At 38.9% G+C, this 22,973-nt stretch overlaps 10 protein-coding genes across 10 annotated transcripts; 5 read left to right on the forward strand and 5 right to left on the reverse strand. All coding sequences in view use genetic code 12, as the record gives it.

Moving 5' to 3' along the window:
* Positions 1–522: 522 nt before the first annotated feature.
* Positions 523–3,798, reverse strand: CANMA_001371 (DNA-dependent ATPase; the record flags this gene model as incomplete). The annotated part of the gene is made up of 1 exon (XM_051813333.1): positions 523–3,798. One exon carries the CDS (start codon positions 3,796–3,798, stop codon positions 523–525), a length of 3,276 nt encoding a protein of 1,091 aa, XP_051672997.1.
* Positions 3,799–4,171: 373 nt separating this feature from the next.
* On the reverse strand, positions 4,172–5,326 carry CANMA_001372 (uncharacterized protein; the record flags this gene model as incomplete). The annotated part of the gene is made up of 1 exon (XM_051813334.1): positions 4,172–5,326. One exon carries the CDS (start codon positions 5,324–5,326, stop codon positions 4,172–4,174), a length of 1,155 nt encoding a protein of 384 aa, XP_051672998.1.
* Positions 5,327–6,273: 947 nt separating this feature from the next.
* Positions 6,274–7,386, forward strand: ATS1 (Ats1p; the record flags this gene model as incomplete). Its single annotated transcript, XM_051813335.1, has 1 exon — positions 6,274–7,386. One exon carries the CDS (start codon positions 6,274–6,276, stop codon positions 7,384–7,386), a length of 1,113 nt encoding a protein of 370 aa, XP_051672999.1.
* Positions 7,387–8,052: 666 nt separating this feature from the next.
* On the forward strand, positions 8,053–8,745 carry CANMA_001374 (uncharacterized protein; the record flags this gene model as incomplete). The annotated part of the gene is made up of 1 exon (XM_051813336.1): positions 8,053–8,745. The coding sequence occupies one exon, from the start codon at positions 8,053–8,055 to the stop codon at positions 8,743–8,745; it is 693 nt and encodes a 230-aa protein (XP_051673000.1).
* A 699-nt stretch (positions 8,746–9,444) lies between these two features.
* CANMA_001375 (uncharacterized protein) lies at positions 9,445–10,701 on the reverse strand (the record flags this gene model as incomplete). The annotated part of the gene is made up of 4 exons (XM_051813337.1): positions 9,445–9,773; positions 9,853–10,205; positions 10,381–10,453; positions 10,521–10,701. 4 exons carry the CDS (start codon positions 10,699–10,701, stop codon positions 9,445–9,447), a joined length of 936 nt encoding a protein of 311 aa, XP_051673001.1.
* Positions 10,702–12,330: 1,629 nt separating this feature from the next.
* CANMA_001376 (uncharacterized protein) lies at positions 12,331–13,791 on the forward strand (the record flags this gene model as incomplete). The annotated part of the gene is made up of 1 exon (XM_051813338.1): positions 12,331–13,791. The coding sequence occupies one exon, from the start codon at positions 12,331–12,333 to the stop codon at positions 13,789–13,791; it is 1,461 nt and encodes a 486-aa protein (XP_051673002.1).
* A 1,046-nt stretch (positions 13,792–14,837) lies between these two features.
* CANMA_001377 (CYS3) lies at positions 14,838–17,622 on the forward strand (the record flags this gene model as incomplete). Its single annotated transcript, XM_051813339.1, has 2 exons — positions 14,838–16,038; positions 16,403–17,622. The coding sequence occupies 2 exons, from the start codon at positions 14,838–14,840 to the stop codon at positions 17,620–17,622; spliced, it is 2,421 nt and encodes an 806-aa protein (XP_051673003.1).
* Positions 17,623–17,797: 175 nt separating this feature from the next.
* Positions 17,798–18,957, reverse strand: RPP2A (ribosomal protein P2 alpha; the record flags this gene model as incomplete). The annotated part of the gene is made up of 2 exons (XM_051813340.1): positions 17,798–18,129; positions 18,954–18,957. The coding sequence occupies 2 exons, from the start codon at positions 18,955–18,957 to the stop codon at positions 17,798–17,800; spliced, it is 336 nt and encodes a 111-aa protein (XP_051673004.1).
* A 221-nt stretch (positions 18,958–19,178) lies between these two features.
* GSH2 (glutathione synthase) lies at positions 19,179–20,642 on the forward strand (the record flags this gene model as incomplete). Its single annotated transcript, XM_051813342.1, has 1 exon — positions 19,179–20,642. One exon carries the CDS (start codon positions 19,179–19,181, stop codon positions 20,640–20,642), a length of 1,464 nt encoding a protein of 487 aa, XP_051673005.1.
* A 1,820-nt stretch (positions 20,643–22,462) lies between these two features.
* CANMA_001380 (mitochondrial 37S ribosomal protein uS13m) lies at positions 22,463–22,831 on the reverse strand (the record flags this gene model as incomplete). Its single annotated transcript, XM_051813343.1, has 1 exon — positions 22,463–22,831. One exon carries the CDS (start codon positions 22,829–22,831, stop codon positions 22,463–22,465), a length of 369 nt encoding a protein of 122 aa, XP_051673006.1.
* Positions 22,832–22,973: the final 142 nt, after the last annotated feature.

Genomic DNA, 22,973 nt, shown 5'->3' on the forward strand with positions numbered 1-22,973 from the left:
GGTGTCAATATGAGAAGGTGATATCTTGGCGGGAAGGAAGCTGCCAACATTGTTAGAGGATCCTTTCCCTTGTGTGATCTGTTTGATGATAACTTCTTTGAATCAGCGCGGTGGGTTAGGGTACAACGCAATCTTCAACAAACTTTTTCCAAGCTGACAAGTTGAATCCTGCGGTAAATTGCTAACAAAGGTCAACCTATTCTGATAAGTCAAGAGCAAAGGAAATCCTTGAAGATATAGTAAGCCAAAGATGTATCCCATATTGGAAGTAATTTGAACAATGGGACAGGTAACTGGAAGGATTACTTTGGCGTTGCAGCGAGCAGTTGTCACTTTCCGGGAATATAAATCAGAAAGATACATAATCCAACATAGCTATCGAAAAATGTAAAGAGTGGCACGTGCACGCCTATCATAGAGGAGAATCGACAAGCAGTTTAACTCAGCTTAAACAGAATTGATGGTGAGCTTATTTCCATTATTTACCACTTATATAAAAGCTTGTCTGGGTACTTGACCGTTTCAACTATTTCTCTCCTCAAATAATATCTTCTCAAATATGGATGCTGCGTTTTCCTCAAACTTGCTACTATCCGTAGCTTCATTTGATGAGATGCTGTAATCCAACTGCAACTTGTTTTCAGCAATCATCAAGATATTAGTTTCGACCGTTTTTTCGGTAATGAATTTGTACACCGTCACTTCCTTGGTTTGTCCTACTCTATGAGCTCTATCCTCGGCTTGCTTATCGTCATGAGGGTTGAAGGACTGGTCAAATATTATGACATTATTGGCAGCCACTAAGTTGATACCGAAACCACCTGCTTTGGTCGACAACAAAAAGATTGGAATTGTGTCGTCGTCATAGTACATATCAATTGTTTCTTGTCTTTCTTCAACCTTGGTACCACCATCAAGTCTGACGAATTTATACTTGAAGATGGAAAGAACCTTTTCTAAAATGTCCAAAACTTGTGTAAAAAGGGAAAATATCAACACCTTTTCTCGCTTGTTGTTGATGATGGTATCGAGAATAGATTTTAGCTCAACAACTTTGCCACTATCTAAAAATGACGATTCATCCAACTGCCATTTTCTCAAAGTGTGTGGAAATTTAATGCACAAGTTGTTTAATTCAAAATCTGACATCACGGTCATGTCCTCATAGATAAATGTCTCGTTGGCTTCAACATATTCAGGTTCATTCATTATAGCTTTCGCCATCAGTTTGAGCTTCTTGTCATCATAGATGACTCGGAATAGTAATGGATGCAATGCAGCTTTACGCAATTGCATCAATACATTTGATGATGTTGGAATAGGATCCAATTTGTTCAATTTGATAACCTCAGCACCTGACATATTCTTTCTCCTCTCTCTCTCCTTCCTTATTCTTCTGCCATCGTCAAGAAATTTGTTGTACAACTGAGCTTGATCAGTAGTCAATTTACAATGCACGATCTCATGGCACTTTGCTGGCAAATGCTGCAAAACTTGGTCTTTCCTTCTTCGCAACACAAAAGGTGTCATCATCATTTTAGCATTCTTGATTGCTTGCATAGATAACAACGGATTATACTCCTTTGATGTTGATTTGCCATTTTCAGAAACGGCACTTGCCCTTTGACGGAAAATCCCCACAAGATCATCTCTTTTCTCGTTAAACACCTGAGGCAAGATGAATGATAAAAGTGACACCAATTCTTTCAAGTTGTTTTGCAACGGAGTTCCTGTCAACAATAACCTAAATCGACCTTTTAGTTTCATCAACTTGGCATACCTCTCCGATTGCGAGTTTTTCAACAAGTGTCCTTCGTCATAAACCACAACATTAAAATCTTGGTGTTTTAAAAACTTGGCATCATGAGGTGAACCACAGGCCAATGAATAAGTCGTGACCAATACATCGTATTCAGCATCTTGCAACTCGTATCTCAATTCCTCTCTTTCCTTTTGGGATCCATAATAAGCTTGGACCTTTATACCAGGACAAAACTTGTTGAACTCACGAATCCAATTTTCAATAGTCGAGGCAGGGACAACCACCAAATGAGGACCCTTTTCGCCAGCTTGTTTTAGATGTGCCATGAACGCAATGACTTGACAGGTTTTGCCTAGCCCCATTTCATCAGCTAGAATACAAGAAAGCTTATTATGGTAAAGCAAGTTAATCCAATTAAGTCCAACTTGCTGATAATTGTTCAACGTAATCTCGTCATCCAACAAGGCTGGTTTATGTTTGATATATTTCAACCCCTTCTTCTTCACAATAACGACATCATCGTCGTCTCCGTTCTCTTCAATTTCATTGTCCTGCAAGGGGTCTAGATCAACCAAATCAAGTTCTCCATTTTCTCCTGTTTGCGAAACACCCCATTCCTTCATTTGGGACGATATTGCGTCACCATACTCGGCACATTTTTTAATCAAAGAATCAATCGCTTTATATCCTTTCAAGCTCGATTCTGTCTGCTCGATTATTCTCATTCCCATCTTTTTCTTTCGGCTGTTTTTCTTTGTCTCTTCTTTGGTGAAGTCGTTTTCTGAAATATCGTAAATCGTGTTGAAAGGACGCGAGCAGATGACAAGTTCGGCTGTTTCTGGTTCAATATTTGATATATCAATTAAATCCTCAATTGGTGCATTGTTGATAAATTCGAGGATTTTGCCGTCAATGGAGGTGAGTCCTTCATCAGCATTCATGTCGAGATCTTCATCCGACATGGAGTCGCTTGCATCATCGTCTCCCAATATATCATCGTCATCACTAATTTGTATTGGGTCCCTTTTACTGCTACCACTATGTTGATTGTGGTTCAGTAGTTGTTGTTTTCGTAGTTTTGCCAACTTCAGATTCTCTGCAATTCGTCTTTCCAGCTCCTCCAATTCATCCACTAGTGAAGAGGTTTCACTGCTATTCAAACTAGTTGCACTATTGTTATGGTTGTTATTGTCAAAACTGAACTTGGCGCTCAATGAACTTGGTACGGGAACTGGTGAAACCGAAGCTGAGCTTGGCGAATGTGACTTGTCGAACAAGGAGCCCCTGACCAATTTCCTCTTCTTCGTATTATCATTCGATAATGAACCTAATCTTCCAAATCTTTCAAGAGTGGTTTGTTTGGGGCCCTGGCTCTTGTACTTGTTAAGTATAGACTGTCTTGCTTTGATTTCTACTTTAGTTGACAGTTGGTCTTCCTTGCTTGGTGAGGCCTCTTCAAGTTTGACGCGGGCTCTTCCTTTCATTTTAACGGGGGACTCATCTTCATCATCATAAGCAGCACTGGTGCTTTGAGCTTGATTTTGCTCCTCTTGTTCATAATCCTTTCTTTTCAACCCTGCTTCATATTCTCTTTTTAGTTGGTCTTCTCTGAGTTTCTGTTTCATTGACTCTTCCTGTTTTAATTTGCTTTCTCTTTCAGCTTTCTGTTTCTTCAAGTAATCGCTATAACTATAATTGTCTTCCAACCATTTTGTCACATCACGTAGAATGCCCTTGCCCTTGACAAATCCTTTGAATATGTCGCTCTCGCTCAAGTAGTAAAACCTTTTCCTTATAAGCGGAAAATCCTTGTGTTCACGAATCCTTTGTCGCTTCTTTTCAATCTCCATCTGTTTTTGTTCGTCTATTTTGGTATTAAAACTTGGCTGTGTGGTGGTGTGGTCTGCATCTGAAGGAGATGACTTTATGACTATGGGAGATGACGAAGGAACTTGTACATAATTCTGCTTTTGAGGTGTAGCAGACATTGACCCATTGTGAGTCCTATTCGTCGCATCATTTGAATTCCAACTCATGCTGCACACCCTTTTTGTTGAAAACAGTAAAACAGTCTTGAATCAAGTGAAATTGTAAAACTTTGCGGTCAAAATAAAAGAAGAGGAAGAAAGAAAAAATTTATTTTTCTTCGTGGTGATTGTCGCGCAAAACAATTAAGACGCGTCAAAACAACAGATGCGTTATGTATGTACATATGTATATATATTTGCATCAAAGAAAGGAAAGGAAAGAGTAGGTCTTTGAATCAACCAAAAACCCACCAACAGCCTCACCTATATACCGTGAACTATAAAAAACCAAACTAAAAATAAAGTAAAACCTTTTTCTTTTCTTTTTTCACTTTTCAAATTAAACCTTTTAAAACCAACAACAAACAATAAACAACACCACCTAAATATTCAATTCCTTGTACTTTTCACTCAAATAATTTGGATCATTCAAGTATTTTAAATCAGATACTGGCCTTTCTCCCATAGCACTGATCCTATAAGCATGCCTAATAACTGGTTCGTCAAAATCAACGCATGGAGTGTGGACAGTGGTTCCATTGTTCCAAAATACAATTGTGTCTGGCTCCCACAGCACTCTAATTTGTAAATCCTGGGCCCTTTCAATGTGGTCGTAAAGAAAATTCAACAAGTAGTCCGATTCCTCTTTTTTGAGTTCAACAATGCGCCTGCCAAACTCTTTATTCACGTAAAGGTGTTTCTTTCCTGTGGTTGGGTTAACTCTAACGATAGGGTGAATATTAGTTTCGGGCTCTCTTCGCGTGATTCCACCAGTCTTCTTGTTGGCTTCAGCTTGCTCAACTGAAGAGTGTAAAATGTGAAGTCCTTCCAATCTTTCTTGCATTGCTGAACTCAACCTGTCATAGGCTTCAACTGTATTTGCAAATAAAGTGTCACCACCACTTTCAGGAAGTTGCAAACATGAAAATAACGTCAATTGTAAGGCATTGAGGGAGTAGGAACAGTCACTGTGCCACAATATGGAATTTGATGTAGTTTTAAATACAGAATCAATCTCCTGTTGTGATGCACCGCGGAAGGTGATGTGCATTTCTGGATGGTTTTCTGGTGCTCCCGATGTTGGGTGTGTATGCAAAGTACCAAAATACTTCATAAAGTTGACGGCAAACTCAGGACCAAGGCTGTTGAAATCTTGTTTCTTAAACACAACAACACCACGATCACTTATAAGTCTAGCTAAATCATTCTTGCCTGCATTATCCAACTGACTCAACTGAACTCCTTCAACAACCGATCCCAACTTTGGAGTCATTCTCTTCAACTGATAGTCTTTGTCAGCTGGAAACAAGTTCTTGTAGTTCTTGTCACCTTGCAAACCCTTATCGTGGTACTCCTGAAACTTATATGGTGGGAATTTTTGGTTGGGGTTCCATGTGGGCAAGTATTCAGGGTATAATGCTTGTTTTTTGTTTGCTTCACTTACAGTGAAACTGCCCTTCTTTGTTTTGCCCTGGTGTGCCGATTGGAATTGAGATGCGTCGTATTTGTCTTCGATTGAAACTGCCACTGGTGCCATGATTGAGTTATAAAACTGTTAAGGTTATAAAGATACGCCGTTTATCGCAAGCTAAGCTTCTGTGAAAGGGACAAGTATGCTTATATATATATATATATATATGTAGGAAGGTGTAGGAGTAGTCACTTTTGCTGCTGTGCATTAGATGTGTTTGCTTTGCACATGACATGATGTATGCTTTCTGTGTGTGTTTGTGTGTATGTTATGTGGAAACTGTGGTCACCCATACAAATTGGGTATGATGAAATGACGATATTTCACACAACTTTGGGTGCCAAACAAAACTTACTAATTAACTAACATTCCATACACATAAAAAGACAAAGACATAGATAGTGAGAAAAAAAAAAGAAAAACTGTGGCGCTTATCTTTTCTTCTAAAAAGAGGAAACAATAAAGAACAAAAGAGAACAATAGGAGTGAGAGAACTTTGCCATTGTTCTCTTGGCTTCCTCTCAATAAAAGAGAAAGAAAATGTTCGCTGTTGTTGTCATCCACTACTCCGAGATCGTAGTAATAAGTAATAACAACTCCAAACAATTATTCTGTCTTTGTTTTTTATTGGTTGATACCTCTTTGCTGCAGTTGCATATTAAATCACAAAATCTGTGTGTATGTGTGTGTGTGTGTGTGGATTTCGGCTCGGGAGAAGAAAAAAAAGACGCACATTACATAAGAAGTAGTTTCTTTGATGAGCCACAGTTTAGAAAGCGGCTTTTCCTTAGCGGGTACCCCGGTTTTTTTTGGGCGTAGTTCGTAATCATACGATAAGCTTTATTCGACTCTGGATCCAGCAGTATCGTTTAGCTTTGGATAGACGACAGCCATTAACAACTCCGTAAAGCTTTTTCATTCATTCACTATTTTGATGGTAGCGCATACTTGAAAATGAACAATACGCATCTTATCCCTATTAACACACAAGAGTTGATTACATCCAATCTTTCATGTACCAAGTATTAGCATGTGGCTCAAATGGAAATTATCAGCTAGGACAAGACGATGATGAAGATCAAAGGGCTCTTAGACCGTGTCTCTTTCATGTTGAAGGAGAACCGCAACCCACAACCAGTATTCAACACAAGCCAAGGAAAATTGCTTGTGGTGGAAATCACACATTGATCCTCTTTGAAAACGGGGATGTGTTTAGCTGCGGAGACAATGAGTTTGGTCAAACAGGGCATCCCGAAAGTGAGTCTGTTGTTGCTGCGTTTAAAAGAGTGACATCAATCCAGCATAAATTTATCGACATTTCATGTGGATGGGATTATTCTTTCTTGCTCACAGAGGGAAATGACTTGTTTGCATGTGGGAAAGGCTTGAAGGGTGAATTGGGTCTAGGCATCCACGTTTTGCAAGCGACTAAACCGCATTTAGTGACTCGATTCGATGCTGGGGTCAGAAAGTTAAAAACGGCTGTCAATCACACCATAGTTCAAACACTGAATAACAAATTGTATGGGTGGGGCAACTGTCGAAAGGGTCAATTAGGGAATATTGAGGGTAGCTTGATAAAGAAAGGGGCGATTTGGCAACCTACTGAGCTAGATTTTGAAATTAGTCCTATCGTTACGTTTGAGTTGGGTCGAGAGTTTACCGTTTTGCTGTCATCAGATGGCCTACATTTGTTTGGCAAGTCAAATACTGATGTACAAGAGTTGCGAAGGGAGGCAGCAAATGCAGAGTTAATTGATGCCATGTGGTCTTCGATCCATTTTAAAAGTCACCACACAATCAAATCGTTTGGCACCAACACTCATGGCCAATTATACGACTATGGTTCGATTAGTGGTGACTTTGAGTTTGTTGTTGGAAGCGAGCATGGTCTATTGAAGCTGGAAAATAAAGTGTATGCCTGGGGTTGGGGGGAGCATGGTAATTGTGGTGATGTGAAGAATAACAACACGGCGATTGGACTAAGCAGTAGTATTGACGATGCGACTGATGATGGTCTAAGAAGCATCACATTCAACTATTTAAATGTACTATATGATGGATCTGAGGAAGTTATAATGATAGCTGGTGGTTGTGCCACCAGCTGGGTAGCTATATACACGTAATGTAATACGATGCTTAAAAAAGTATAGTTGAAATGTTAGAGTAACATATAAACCATATAGACTAGTTTGAAATGTAACGAAGTATCTTCTCCATATTCATCTTTTGCAAAGTAAAAAGAAAATGCACGAAAGATGGAAAATATGTTCAACGTGGTTATTCTGGGATGCTAGAAGTTTAGGTGGGGCTTTTTTTGTATAGTTTCCCACCCAGTACATCTACGGACAAGATACAAAGGCATAAGTTGGCCTAATTATCTTGCTTAGCCATCCGGTGACAATTATTGTGTGTGTCTCTATATATGATCAATAGAAGGTAAATCCTTTCACCTCTAAACCATATCAAGTCACAATTGTATAGTTAAAGAAGAGTTGTATGTATGTATGTATTTCTCTTCTCTTCTCTTCTCTTCTCTTTTTTCGTAAATTTTTTCTTCGTCTTCTTCTTCTCTGTCGCAAAGAAATCAAATCGCGCAATCTCTGTCAAATTCAAATCAGTCATTGGCAATTTACTTTGCTTGTCTGTCTCCTCATTCACTTGACAAACACACGCAACCAATCGTATTCATTCTGTAGCCACTACATTTCAAGCACTTACACTCAGCTGTGCTTTATTCCATAATAAATATATAAGACTGCCAAATCCATTGACCTACGTTCTACATCAATATGAGCATATTTGGAGCTATATGTCTGGGAAGACCAATGATATTGGCAGAGCAAGTTGATCAGACCAAGTTTGTCATTAATGTCCCCAATGCGTCCAACATATCCTACATTACCATCTTTATTCTTCCCAACTCGCCATTCGTTGATAACAATTTTACTGCATTAGTCTATTTCCAGTTACCTCAAGAAGCTGGTGCTGGCAACACTTCAACGGGGGCTGCTGAATTTAAGTTGCTCGGTGGAATCAATCCCGATAAGCCATCAGCAATATACAAAATCAGTAATATACACCCTACAACGAAAAGAGCAGATGATGGAATGGACTTGGAAATGGGTGGAGGAGAACCAATTGATTTGTCGGACTCTGTAAGTATCAATATTGGAATTTCAATTGAACCAACTCCACAAGCCGAGCAGACTATTCTACAATCAAAGCTGAACAACCCCAGTAGTAATGCCCTAGTTGCAAATCCACGATCTCAACAGCAACAACAACAACAAGCAGCAGCAGCAAACAGTCCTGACGGAACAGCAAACTTGGCCAACAAAATTGTAGGGCATGCCTATAACTACTTGGCAAGCTTTATTGATCCACAGGGTAAGGTGCCCATAAAGGCTTTTGATAACTGGTGGGATAAATTTAGGGCCAAATTACAGAATAATCCAAATTTTTTGAATGAGATTCTGGAATAAAGAGGTTTTTAATGGTGGAACTTTACAGAGGAATACAATTCTAGGGTCTTCTTTTTTGGAGCGGTTGTAATTGCTTTTACTTTCGACCCTAATGCCAATGGCCTTCCTATCTCGTTTTGAAGATATGGGGTGGATGTTTGGCCAACTGTAAGAGGAATAAGAAGCGTTACATAAATGTGACATCTTGAACCCCTCAAGCCAGCACTAGCAATGCAATTCGAAACTCCTTTGGTGGAAAAAATGCAGGAAGTTTATTTACAACCATTAAAATGAATACTTAGACTATAACCAACGGGTGTAAATTTTCTATTAACTGAACTCTTTATACTTACCAAGTGAAACACTGAATTTGTAGGAAACAACATGATTCACAAGTACAACCAATTCCTAGTAAATGTCAATCAACTTTGCAAGACTTTCAACACTCAACAACCAACGCCAATCAAGATTTCAATGTTTCAAAACTTCGACATCCAATGCCAATAAATATTTCTAATCTGGGTTGTAAATCATATTGTATGCCACAAATAGTGGATCAAGTCAGGTTTGAAAAAAAACGACAAGCAGGAGAAACGGACAACATAAATATTGTCACTGCACCCAGTACATTCTTTTGGTTTCACTAGGAGTGGTTATGAAGGCCAGGAAAGGAACGCAAACAGTAAAGATTGCGCTCTCACATTACTTCCATAATGTGGGCTATTCCAAAGTCTCGTTTCTCCCGTATGTACCAAGTACTTGTATAGTAGTATCTAGTTTCTCTCTGCCGATTGTTCCGTCATTCTTTGACCGAAGTCTGTCAAGGATGAGATTCAAGTGGATGTGTAATATGACTGACGTACTTGTTATATCCATCACATCTACATATGTGGTATGTCCATTGAGTATTCGTTTATGATGTTCATAAAACCCTTTTAGCTGTGAATTGAATTGTTTCTCACTAATGCGTGTCTCGTGCATACTTAAAGCTTCATTATGGGGTAGCCACAACATTTTCATGCTGTCCAACATTTCTTCGATAGTATCAGCTTGGGTTAAGCTGTCATTTATCTCTCTGTTTANGTTGTGAATTGAATTGTTTCTCACTAATGCGCGTCTCGTGCATACTTAAAGCTTCATTATGGGGTAGCCACAACATTTCCATGCTGTCCAACATTTCTTCGATAGTATCAGCTTGGGTTAAGCTGTCATTTATCTCTCTGTTTACTTCACTGACCAGCTTTATTGAATCAAATGCAAATTGGCGAAATGTACTGAACTTGAAACGAAGATGATTAGTTTTCAACGTAGTCATCATGTTGACTAAATTCTCTTTCCTGTTCGTCACAGATGTGTGCACACTCATTAGTTCGCCTATTATACAGCATATTAACGGGTTGGAATGCTGTATTTTCAAATTTTGCTCGCCACTAGGTGTTTGGTAGGTGACATACTCAGCTGGANTGGCGAAATGTACTGAACTTGAAACGAAGATGATTAGTTTTCAACGTAGTCATCATGTTGACTAAATTCTCTTTCCTGTTCGTCACAGATGTGTGCACACTCATTAGTTCGCCTATTATACAGCATATTAACGGATTGGAATGCTTTATTTTCAGATTTTGCTCGCCATTTAGTGCTTGGTAGGTAACATACTCAGCTGGATCATCACTCAATGACGATTGTTGATTTTCCGCTGATTGTACTGATGCATGTTGAGAAGCTGACACTTGTTGCAAATATGGCGGTGCTGAGATTGGTGAATGGTTTCAACAAGCATCTGAGAAGTTGTGGACGTCTCCGTTTTCTGTGTGTGATGAAAGTAATGCTTTCCCATTTAATAAACTTCAAAGTAGCTGTTAGTGATGTAGAAGTGAGTGATGGTGATGATGTAATGCTTGGAGTGGCGTTGATTAATAATGTTGATAAACTGAGCTGTAATGGCTTCATCTTGGAAGCAGATGAAACGGATTGCATTGATTTCAAAACGTGGATGGTGGAGTAGGTTAGCTTTTTAATGAAAATAGTAATGAAACGTTTATGAATTCAATGAAATAAACTGTAATCTGGGGTTGCAGTTTATGGAAGGTGGTTTGTGAAGTGGTAAGCACATTTTTGATATTCCCAAATTTTGGCTGTAAAAAATAAATGTATAGCTCCTGTCAACACCGACACAACCGCAAAAATTAGGATTTTCGAAATTGGCCCAGATAGATTCATTTTAATCACTATTCCAACCGCTATCGAACCATATCAGCCATAGTTGCCAGTCACTCCTGTCGTCGTCCCTCTTGGTTGTGCCTTTTTATGCGTTTGTGGTTTGGGTGAAAAGCCGAGTGGTAGCGACGTATTTTGAAGTTCTAGTTTTGTGTCATTTATTCCTTCGGTGTTTAAGACCATCTCCAGTCGACACATCCAATCCACGCAATTCATCCAGTTTATAGGTTCAAACTGTGTTAAATCACTCCTGTCACTTGCATTTTGGCTAAATCCTCTTAGGTCACATTCCATCTCTTACAATAAAAAGACCCAGTGTAGTTTAACGTTGTGCCATAAATGTTATACAAGTACAACGTATATCAAAAGCTCAATGGTAACATTGAGCGCGTTGAAAGAAGTACACATACCAGCATTGTGTCGTTTTAATTCATTCAGTCAAATTTCAGCTTTTTCGTTCATTATAGTGAGGATTGTATAAGATCCATTTTTTGTCTCTATAGTCTTCTTAGCATTTCTCATCAAAGACATCATCTGAATAACTGCAAAATTGAACGTATGGGTCTTCGTCCATTCCTTTTCCCTGAAAAAGCATAAGAAATATGGATATCCATCAAATGGTAAAGCATTTGTAAACGACAAAGTATAATAGCGTTTTGGTAACGCCTGGAAAAATAGAGACCTTCAACTATCGCTGATTGTCATACAAGCAGTGTCTCTCACCTGCATAGTCGTAAATGCTTTTCTTAGTTGAGACCCGATCCTCGCTTCCCGTCCACTCCTAGAGTATTCCACTTCATTGTGTAATCTACTAGTTCCCAATGTTGGCTCTAGTTATCGGTTGTGATTAGGAAGTGTTGTTTTCTCGACCACAGACATTGCGTTGCTTCGTATGGTGGTGGATCTTATGTGTAGTGTGCATATGTTACGAAAAGATGATATGATATTGAATGTGTGTGTATGTTTCTATACATCGGAAAGCTAAAGCCATAATCTCTATCCTTCTGTTTAGTTTAGTTTAGGGGTATAAGTGGGGCAATGGGGTGGTATTTTAGGACGAGGGAGGGTTGTGGTAGTAGAGTGGTAGTTAAGAAGAAAAAAAAAAACAGTATCGCACATTCATTACCCAAGATTGGTTGTTTACTGTTGTGATTGAGATCATCTTCTTTAGTGAGCTACACAATCTTTTTGTCAAATGTATTTCAAGCTTTATTTATAAAACCTCCCCTTTACCTCTCGCCCCTTGTGTATCTTTACTTTGTCTACAATTATATCGAAATTTGTTACAAAATCAACCCTTTAAATAGCCACCTATTTTACAACCAAATTTCAAAAATACAAATTGCCAAAGACGCAACTTTGTCATTCCACAGAAAATATAGATCCGTGATGCATGAATCAAAGGGTGTTGCAAAGTATTCGTTCCCGTGGTTGGTGGGCACAACTAACACGCCAACGCCAATTGTCACTAGTGGTGTTGAGACGACAATTGCTACCACCGATACAACCACGCTTACTACATCAGCTGAAAATTCAATTAATGATACTGCTAAAACCACAAACTGTGACGAAAGCAAAACCGCAACTGCCACCGCTATCGGGAATCCTACTACTACCGTTGTTGATAATCCAGCTGCTACTCCTCTTACAAACACAACTGATCCTTTGGCTAAAAACTCCAGCGATAGTACAGTTGATGGTCCTCCTGGTGCCAATGATGATGACTCACCTAATGTCACTGTTAATAATGCACCTGTTTTCTCTGTTAATATTGCACCTTCTACCGCTGATACAACCACCATTGTTATTTCAATTGAGAAGCCAATGAATGATGCTGTCGAGAGGCAAATAACTAATGCTATTGGGAGACCACCAACAGTCTCTGAAACAACTACTATTGTTACTTCAGACGAATGTCCTTCTGAGCCCACTGTTGATGGTTCCATTATTACTACTATAGAATATACAACTGCTCCCCACAGTGAATACTCAGTAACAACTTCGCTTGAAAGTATTATTGATACCACCATCGCCAATCCCATTATCAACGGTGCAGAAGCCACGCCTTTTACTTTAGTAAAAAGCGCACTTGCTACTACTGTTGAATATCCTGTTAACGTCCCTGAAGCTCACGATTTTGAGCAAAAAGTTGCTGCTAGTTCAAATATCCAAAATCGGGCCAATAATTACGGCCTCATTGATGAAAAACTGCTAATTTTGGGATACCTTCGTAACGACATCAGTTTGACAACAAATTCTTGTCTCAAATCTAATATACTTCGCCATCGAATTTGTGATAAGTTCGCTAATGCATGGTCTGATTTCAGTAATGATGAAGTTCCCAGCGACATAAGTGCGTTGGACATTGATGAAGGTTTTTCCCCACCAAGTGCCACTTCCGAAATTGATGAAGATGTTAATAGCCCATTTATGGTAGCTAATTATCCACTATTGGACCATAAAACAACCAGTGGTTTCTCTTTTCTTAGAAGAACTTGGACGGTTGTGAAAGGACTGATGCAAAAATGTTTTAAAGTATTGGACACGAACTTCACCACTGCGACCAAAAATAACGATGTCAATGAGATTAATGAATCTGAAGATGCCAAATGTGTCAACGACAAACAGTTTGAAGATAGCATGAGCTTAGATTGTAAGTACCCAGGCGAAGATGAGGAGAGGATATCCACATCCCACCTCAAGAGGGCACTTGAACTCTTTAGTCTTCATGCTAGTAAACAAGTTCTCAGTCTTGGTACAAAGTATGATGTATTTCCTGATTGGGAAAATGTTGTATCTGCTGTTGATGTGCGTGGTGAGAAACATGGGGGAGAGCTTGACTCCCAATGAGTCAGCACAGTGTAAAGTTTTTTTGAGGCGGCTGTTTGTAAGATTGTTGCGGAGAAATTGCCTTTCAATTGGTAGTCACAGAAGCAACAGTAATATCGAGCAATGCAGATAAAACTTAGTCTACTCCTTCATAACATTTGCCAATGGCTAGATGGAAAGTGGATGGTGCAAGCGACCAATAGTAGTTTGATTTTGGCTCTGAGCTTTTTGTTGGAAAGTTTTTTCAATACTTTTTACTTTGCAATATATTTACGAGCTAGCATCATTATAATAGGTTTTCATTGAGATCTGTGTAAGAAGTTGTCACTCTATGGACGTTTTTGATGACGGTGATGTCGATGTCAATGTATGGTTTTATTTTTGGAATTGTACACTGTCGCATTGTACTAAATTGCGACAATGTACTGCTTTTGTGTTTTTATAGTTTATTGTAGAACAAAGAACAACACACAATAGACAATAGACAGTAGACAATAAAATACAATAACCCAAGTATGATCTATACATAACACAAGCCTCGGAGAATAATCTTACAGTCTAAAAGAGAGTAGTGGATGGGATGTGGTGCTTAATAATCAAGCTTGCTTCCTTTTCTTTCTTCTTCTCTGTCCCTCTATCTCTCTGTCTCTCTGTCTCTCTGTCTCTATCTCCTCTTTTCTCATTAGTAATCATAATGTATCTATTTCCACACATCACGTGCAAGAATCTTTTTTTAAAAAAAAAACTGTGGTGGTGCAACAACAAAAAACTAAACCACACTTTTTACACATTACACACACACGCACACGCACACAAAAAAAATGTTTATATATCATCTCATCAGAAAATTTTACCGAATCCACAAAAAACCATTTTTAAACACACCACTTTCTCTTCCCAATTTACTTTATACTTTTTCTTCAATTTAAAGTATCTTGTAACATTAAAGGTATTATAGCTCAAGCCACTTCCACATCAAAGCGACTACCTTCATTAGACTTTTTTGTTTTTATCAAAGAACTCATAGTATTACTAAGCACACACACACACTTGTACACAAATCAGCCATGACAATTGACTCATCATCTAATTTTGCTTTTGGAACTAGAGCCATCCATGTTGGTGCTCCTATTGATGCTACCACTGGTGCAGTTATTGAACCCATTTCCTTGTCCACTACCTTTGGCCAGTCAGAACCTTCCAAGCCAATTGGTATTTACGAATATTCGCGTTCAGCTAACCCCAACAGAGACAACTTTGAAACTGCTGTTGCTTCTTTAGAGTCAGCTAAATATGCCATTGCATTATCCTCGGGTTCAGCAACCACGGCTTTGGTCATTCAATCTTTACCTATTGGATCACATATTATTTCTGGTGGTGATGTTTATGGTGGAACTCATAGATACTTCACTAAAGTGGCCAATCATCACGGGGTTGAAGCTACATTTGTTGGTGATTTAGAGTCCGACTTGAATACTTCCTTAAGACCAGAAACTAAATTGGTGTGGTTGGAAACCCCATCGAATCCAACTTTGAAGGTTACTGACATTGCCAAAGTAAAACAAATTTTACAAGACCATCAGGACAGAACCGGTAACAAGGTATTATTGGTGGTAGACAACACATTTTTATCTCCTTATATTTCCAATCCTTTGAAATTTGGTGCTGACGTTGTTGTTCATTCGGTTACTAAATATATCAATGGACATTCGGATGTTGTCATGGGTGTTTTGGCTACTAACGATACTGATTTGCATGAAAGATTTAGATTCTTGCAAAATGCTATTGGATCAATCCCATCTCCATTTGATTCTTGGTTGGCTCATAGAGGTTTAAAGACTTTGCATTTAAGATTGCGTCAAGCATCTACATCGGCACAAAAAATTGCCGAATATTTGCAATCTAGAATCGAAGATGGTTCGGTTATTCATGTTAATTACCCAGGTTTGAAAACTCATCAACAGCACGGTGTTGTTTTACGCCAACATAGAGATGGTTTGGGTGGAGGAATGATTTCGTTTAGAATCAAAGGTGGTGCAAAAGGTGCTTCAATCTTTACTTCATCAACTAAGTTGTTCACTTTGGCTGAATCTCTTGGTGGTATCGAATCATTGATTGAAGTTCCAGCAATTATGACTCATGGGGGTATTCCAAAGGCTGAAAGAGAAGGAAATGGAGTGTATGATGATTTGGTCAGAGTGTCGGTTGGAATCGAGGATACTGATGACTTACTTAAAGATATTGAGCAAGCTTTACACAAGGTAAAGAGTTTGTAGAACATGTACTATTATGAGGTTTAATATAAAGGAATTATAGACTAGGAAAGTATCACACTTGTAGTGTTGCAATTGCAACTTTCATTCATACATGAGTCATCTATGAAGTTAACCTTGGCTGCATGGCATGTGAAAGGTTGCATTAAACGTGAATAGGAGGGGTGTGGAAACTGATAGAATAAAAAAAAAAGAGCCTTTGTACATAAAGTGCGGCATTGGCTAAACTTTTCCTTTTGTTCATGATATTTCCACCTCCGTCACGGATCATCTAACCAGGCCGAAAGTAATGTTGTTGAGCTTTAAAACTTCCTTAGGCCTAGCACTTATACTAACACAATTGAGGGCAGCAACCATAGTAGACGTTGAAGAAGAGCTTATCTGTCCTGATTCCAACAATCCAACCATTTGCTACCCCAAAATTTTTGTTCCTACAAACGATTGGCAAGTTATAAAACCTGGCCAAGATATTCCAGCTGGACTACACGTGAGATTAAACTTGGAAACTTCAGAGCGAGAAGCAAGGCTAATGACCAACGAGCTGGACGATAATGAAAAGGACGAGGGTGTTGTGGTGGTGGGAGAAACCAATGATGATGGTGACGTCACAAACAATGGCGACCAGGATAAATTAAGACACGAACAAATAGCCAGCGCCCTTTACGCCAACAAGAAGAGTAAACAGAGAGTGAACAAAGAGGACTTGTCTGATTTCAATTCAGCTGTGGAAGCGGTAGAAGGATATGATCGGGGCAAATTGAATCAACACGAAGATAGGGAACGATTATTAAGTGCTTTGGATACAATCAATGATTTGTCGCATGATATTGAACTCGGTGAACAGTTGACAAGCAACGGAGCCCTTTTCCAAAAATTGACAAGTCTTGCTAGCACTACTGGTGATGTACAACTTGAAGAAAAAGTATACAACATCATAACTGCCTCACTTAGAAACAACCCCGGTGCTATTAGCAACTTACTTAGAGGAAAGGTTCCTGGGTTTGATGTTGGGGATTTCATTACTTCATTGTTGAAAGATATTAGGGGCTCGCCTGATGTCATACAGAAACGAAAGATTGGTATCATTCAAGCATTAGCTCAAGACCCGTCTGTGGCACAACAATTGTTTTCCTTTAAGTATCCAAAAGGATTGAATCAATTGGTCGATGTTTACCCATCCTTGAGTGTCGAGGCAAAAACAAGAGTGGTTAACATCTTGGAGGACCTCAGCATCTGGGGAAAGAGCAATGATAAGAGGACAACTGACGACACCGATCCTGATTCCAACTTGTCTAGATTCATTCAACAGGCTTTAGCTGAGGGAAAGTTTACTCGTGGTGAAGATGCAAAGGCCTATTTCACTCATTTAGCTGATTTGCACAAGAGTGATAAGAAGCTAAAACCAACGCCGGACTTCTTACAATGGTTGAGTAAAGAAGTTGAGTTGCGGAAAGAGAAGAAAAAACGGGATGGCGTATCACAAGAAGATCTTGATTTTGATCGGTTTATGTTAACGGCCAGACATGAAATATTCGGTAATCCCATGGGATTAAGGAAAGCTACTGCTGATGAATTGTAATTTAGAGAAGAATACTAGATTGATTTCAAACACTCGCATATTAGACTCAAGAAGATAATAAATCCCAACAAAGGAAAACGTCTTTTGTTTATTCGCTATAATACAAACCTCTAGCAAGTGTCAAATGCGGAGCATTGCTGCATCTCTTTCTCATTCTTTTATCTTCTCCCCCTGCTTAATCGAACAAACCGAATCCCATATCGTCATCGGATTCTTCTTTTTCTTCTTCAGCGGCTTCTTCAGCAGCTTCTTCAGTGGCTCCACCAGCAGCGGCTCCACCAGCAGCTCCACCAGCGGCAGCTCCACCGGTTGGTACACTGGATAATTTTTCGTTACCTTCAGCGATTAATTCTTCGACTGATTTACCTTCCAACTCGGAAAGCAATTTTTCAATCTTTTCCTCTTCAATTTCAACATCAGCGGCTGACAAGACGGATTTGATGTCTTCTGCTGATGGAGAGGTCTTACCGGCGTTGACTAATAACAAGTATGCAGCTAAGTATTTCACTGTAAAATGCGGGTTTTGTTAGTAAAATGAAACTCCAACCTGTATGTTTCCGGAACGAGGATAGTAATCAGGCGATTGAGGCTATGAAGTATTTCAACGCTTTAGGGAATGTTTCCACTGGATATCACAAAGTGATGTTGAGCATGACGTAGAAAGGTGTGCATCTCGAAGCTGTACTTTGGTCGTTTCTCAAACACTTGTGATACTCAAACTCCCGCCCGTCCAATTTTGTTCAAAATTATTACTCAACTCTCCATCGACTACTCTATTTCCTGGTTTCTCGGCGTATTTTTGCTAATGTTTGACATACTTTTTAGTATATGGTTATCGTTGGTGTCTAGTTACTCAATTGGAGTGTCTTTTGATGAAATTTTCAGCTCTGGGTAGTTTGGCGTGAAAGGAGAAAAAAAAAAAAGCAGTCACAAAAAAGTCATGTGACCTGTATCAACTCTTGTGAAATACAACTAACTTTTTGCAACCGAAAGTCTAGTTTGAATGAGGTGAATAATGTATAAGATGTTTGGGGTAAAAAAATACAACCGATATGACTTCTTTTGGTGTGTAGAGGAGATATGGCGCCTTTTGAAGAGGTTTCTTGGAATCAACAGTTCCATGTGTCGCTTTAAGTCACTGGGACATAAAGTACACCGAACTTCGCTCTCTATTGATCACAATTTGGACAATATCATTGTCTGATGCTTGGTAAGTGTAAAGTCAAAGTCCCAGTGGATAAAAAGATTGGCTGCTTTAGTAATATAGAGTCAAAACTATTCCACTGTTTGCTCTGCTATGTGCTAAATGCTTCGAATTAGGAGAGAGATACCCATCTGATTCTGATATGTGTATGATTAAATGTGGCACTCCCCTTGCTGGGTCCATTTGTGTTATTTGCGATTCTCTTCTTATCTCCTTTTCACTTGGTAGCGATGATCAATCAGATTTCGTCATTTCCACAATATTTTGTTCGCTTGACTGATTACTAAAAGTTGGAGAAATTCTGGTGTTTGCAACAAAAACTGGTCCATTCATTGGTATATATTCACTTCCAATGCCGCCGAAACCATTCCCACAACTATCTGAAGATCAAGAGAATGACCTCAAACTAAACACACAACAATGGGCCCTCTCCAATGGGTTGGTGATGTATCCACCAAACTTTGAGCCGTACCAAGTAAATGTGGCGCCAATTACGTTATTTCCGACACCAATTCCCAGATCCAGCTTCGAGCAAGCAACTAAAGTACAAACGCTATATAATGAGTTGTACATAAACTTAATTACAAAGAGAAAAGAGTGGTTGATTGAAATTTTAAAGAGATTAGCTGAGTTTGATTCCGATTTTTCAGGAAAACTATTTGATATATACCAAAAATCAATTGCAGAAGGGGTTTTACAACCGTTGTCGTTGGGTATATTCAGATCCGATTATATGGTTGATTCTTCTACCCGGCAGATTAAGCAGATTGAATTCAATACAGTTAGTGTTTCATTTGGTGGATTGTCAACAAAAATTGGCCAATTGCAAACATTTTTAAACACCACCGGGGCATACGATAACAAGTACAATTTCAAGTATTATGACAATGATGAGCTCCCGACTTCAACATCGGCAAGTGATATAGCGCAAGGTTTGGCTGATGGAAACTATCATTACAATGGAGCGGTTGAAAATACAGATACAATAATCTTGTTTGTCATTCAACCCAACGAGCGCAATTGTTTTGACCAAAGGATCGTTGAGTATGCTTTGTTTCATGAGCATGGTATAAGATCCGTCAGGGTTACCTTGGAGGATGTCAATGAAGTTGTTACGAATAATAGTGGCAAGTTGTACGTCAAATCCACCATGGACGAAATATCTGTTGTTTACTACCGTTCGGGGTACGGACCTGGTGATTACGACTCTGATCCGGAGAAAACCTGGAATGCAAGGTTATTTTTAGAAAAATCGCAAGCCATTAAATGTCCCTCAATATTGACGCAATTGTCCGGATCTAAAAAGATTCAACAGCTCTTGACCAACGAGAGCATCATTAAGCAAATTCTTCCAGATATCGCTGACAAAGACTTGCAATCTCTTCTTTCTACGTTTGTGAGGATACTTCCGTTTGATGACACTGAACAAGGGAAAGAAGCGGCAAAGTTAGCATTCCAAGAACCAGAGAAGTTTGTATTGAAACCTCAGAGAGAAGGCGGGGGCAACAACATCTACAAATTAGATATTCCTCAATTTTTAAACAAAATCGACAAAAAAGATTGGGGTGCCTATATATTAATGGAATTAATCACTCCAGAAACCTTTGAGAATAAGATTCTTCGCAATAATCAAGTTTTCCATGAACGTATCGTATCCGAGTTGGGTGTATTTGGAACAATACTTTTTGATGAACAAAGCGGAGCAATAAAGAGCAACAAGAATGCGGGTTGGTTGTTGAGGTCCAAGTTCGAAACCAGCGATGAAGGTGGCGTTGCCGCTGGCTTTGGATGCGTTGACAATGTATATATTTATTAAAAGTATAGACATTTGCTTTTAGAAGGAGGTGAATTGTGCGTTTGACTCCACAATATATTCGTCCTCAATCTCATGCAATGCTCGCCTCTCTTTATTTTCCAAGTTTACCGCCCATAATGCGCCCCCAATGGTTGTGGTAAACATGAGTAAGATGTTAAAAGCTGGGATCAGCTCAAGTAAGACGGCAGCAAGACCGAACGCAATATATGACGGCTTGTTAGTTTTGAAGTTGTGCTTCATCTCTGCTTTGCTATACCCTTTTAAAGCCAAGTACCTTCTATGTGCTTGAAACCCCTTTGAACTTGCTCGAAAATATATAACCAATATGGGACCAATTATTGGAATCAAGCTAATGAGACATGAAATAATCATCCTGGGCAACAGAACTGGGAAAATTGAGAGCCACAAAATGTCGTGTAAGTACCTCTTTATTCTGCTCCTTTTCGTCAATGATTGCGACTGATGGCCATTTCTTGCTTTTAATAGCCGCACAAACAGGTTCTTGCTTTCACGGCTAAGTACAGCCTCGTAGGCAACTTTTTGAATGTGGGGAAGTAAAATAATAGTCACCACTATTTGGGAAATTGTACTTGACTGCAGGTATATGGAATACCAAGCAGCAACCACGCCCATTGGCCCCACCAACAAAGTGTAAATAACGGACTCAATAGGGTAAATAAATAAAAACATAAGCAGGTAAATAATGAAAGTAAGGATAAGTTGTGGGATCAATACTGTAAGGTAGAATGGCCATATTGTTGGATGGCTTAGAAAGTAAAGAAGACCCTAATTTGGTAATGAAAGATTCTTTAGTACTCTGGCCCCGTCATCTCTCTCTATCTTATCTTGAAAGCACTTACTTTTGGCGGGTATAAGTATGACTTTGATTTGATGAGTTCTATGCAAAATTTTACCATCATTACTATGGTGTTATTCTTGAGGCATGGGTAGAACTTTGCCTCGAAAGTGTTGCAAAAATTAAAAAATTAAAAAAAAAAAGAAAAAGAAACCTAAACTTGTTCTTCAACAAGGTCATAGAGTAAACTTAAAACGAACAAGACTAAAGACCCACCGCAATGAATGCACACAACTTTAGTATCCACCGTGGTATATAGAGGAGACTATATTGTATCAAATTCCACAGAGGATGATGATGGTCCGTTTAGAAAAACAACTGGGTCTTGCATATTGTATTATATCGTAAGAGAATCGAATGTAGCCTTTGGTGTATTTTTAGAAGCCATTCAACTGGTATTTGGGTACTGCTGTTGTGGTTTCGGGTTTATAAGCTAACCTTCATCATTCTTGAGAAAGAATTGTTTAGGATTCTACTCTGAACTCCTATAGTCAACCGTAAAAGATTACAAAAATGCTTAAGATTCACTTTGAAACAGGGAAGAGGGGAAAAAATAGAGTAGTGCATATTAGATGTTGTGAGGGGCTTGTTAGAGGTGACATGAAATAGAGTATACATTAGTTCTAAGTTATTCTCATGGATCCTCACTGATATAGCAAACCTATAAAACAGGTCCCTTGGCCCAGTTGGTTAAGGCGTGGTGCTAATAACGCCAAGATCAGCAGTTCGATCCTGCTAGGGACCATTATTTTTTGCCCTTTTGTTATTTTTTCTCTACAACCTAGCAAGCAATTACACCTTCCTTTCTGGTCTCTTTATATCCAATCTTGTATAAACGGGCAGTATCTCTACTCATTTTTCTTTTGGCTAATTTTTTCATCTCATTTATTAAATCATTAAAATGCTATTTACAATGGTTCCACATTTGCCGTCTCCCTCTACACACATTATTCAACTATCAATGTTAAAGTCTGAATCTCTCCAACTTATTCAATCTTCTAGCGGTATTGGCGTTGGTCTTTGTCCTCTGTCCTCTAACTGGGAAACCCCAAGCGTGTCTAAAACCGGCAAACGAACCAATGTCTCTCTTCATTTTGATGTCGTTGTTGATCTTTTGCTTCAAGTGACCCTCCACTAACAACAGTGAAATTTCCTTATTAAGATCCAAGATTTGTGGCTCTGTAAGTTGATTCATTTTACAATTTGGGTAGATTCCAATCTTGGCCATCAATTTGGCAGCAGTTGTGGGCCCAATTCCAAATATCGTTTTGGCAAGACCTATACGCACAGGAAAGTTATGCTTTATCGATTTACCAAAGACGACCACTCCCATTCTTGTAGTGCTATCTCTGGTGGTTGTGATGTATGAGTTTACCAATCGTCAAAAAAAAAAAAAAAAAAAAAAAAAAGAGAAAATGAAAAACCTTACACTTCAAACGCTACCACTTGAATTGCGATTGACAGTCAAGAGAATC

Source organism: Candida margitis, assembly GCF_024628925.1.
Source record: "Candida margitis strain CBS 14175 chromosome Unknown scaffold80, whole genome shotgun sequence".
NCBI classification, from domain to species: Eukaryota; Fungi; Ascomycota; class Pichiomycetes; order Serinales; family Debaryomycetaceae; genus Lodderomyces; species Lodderomyces margitis.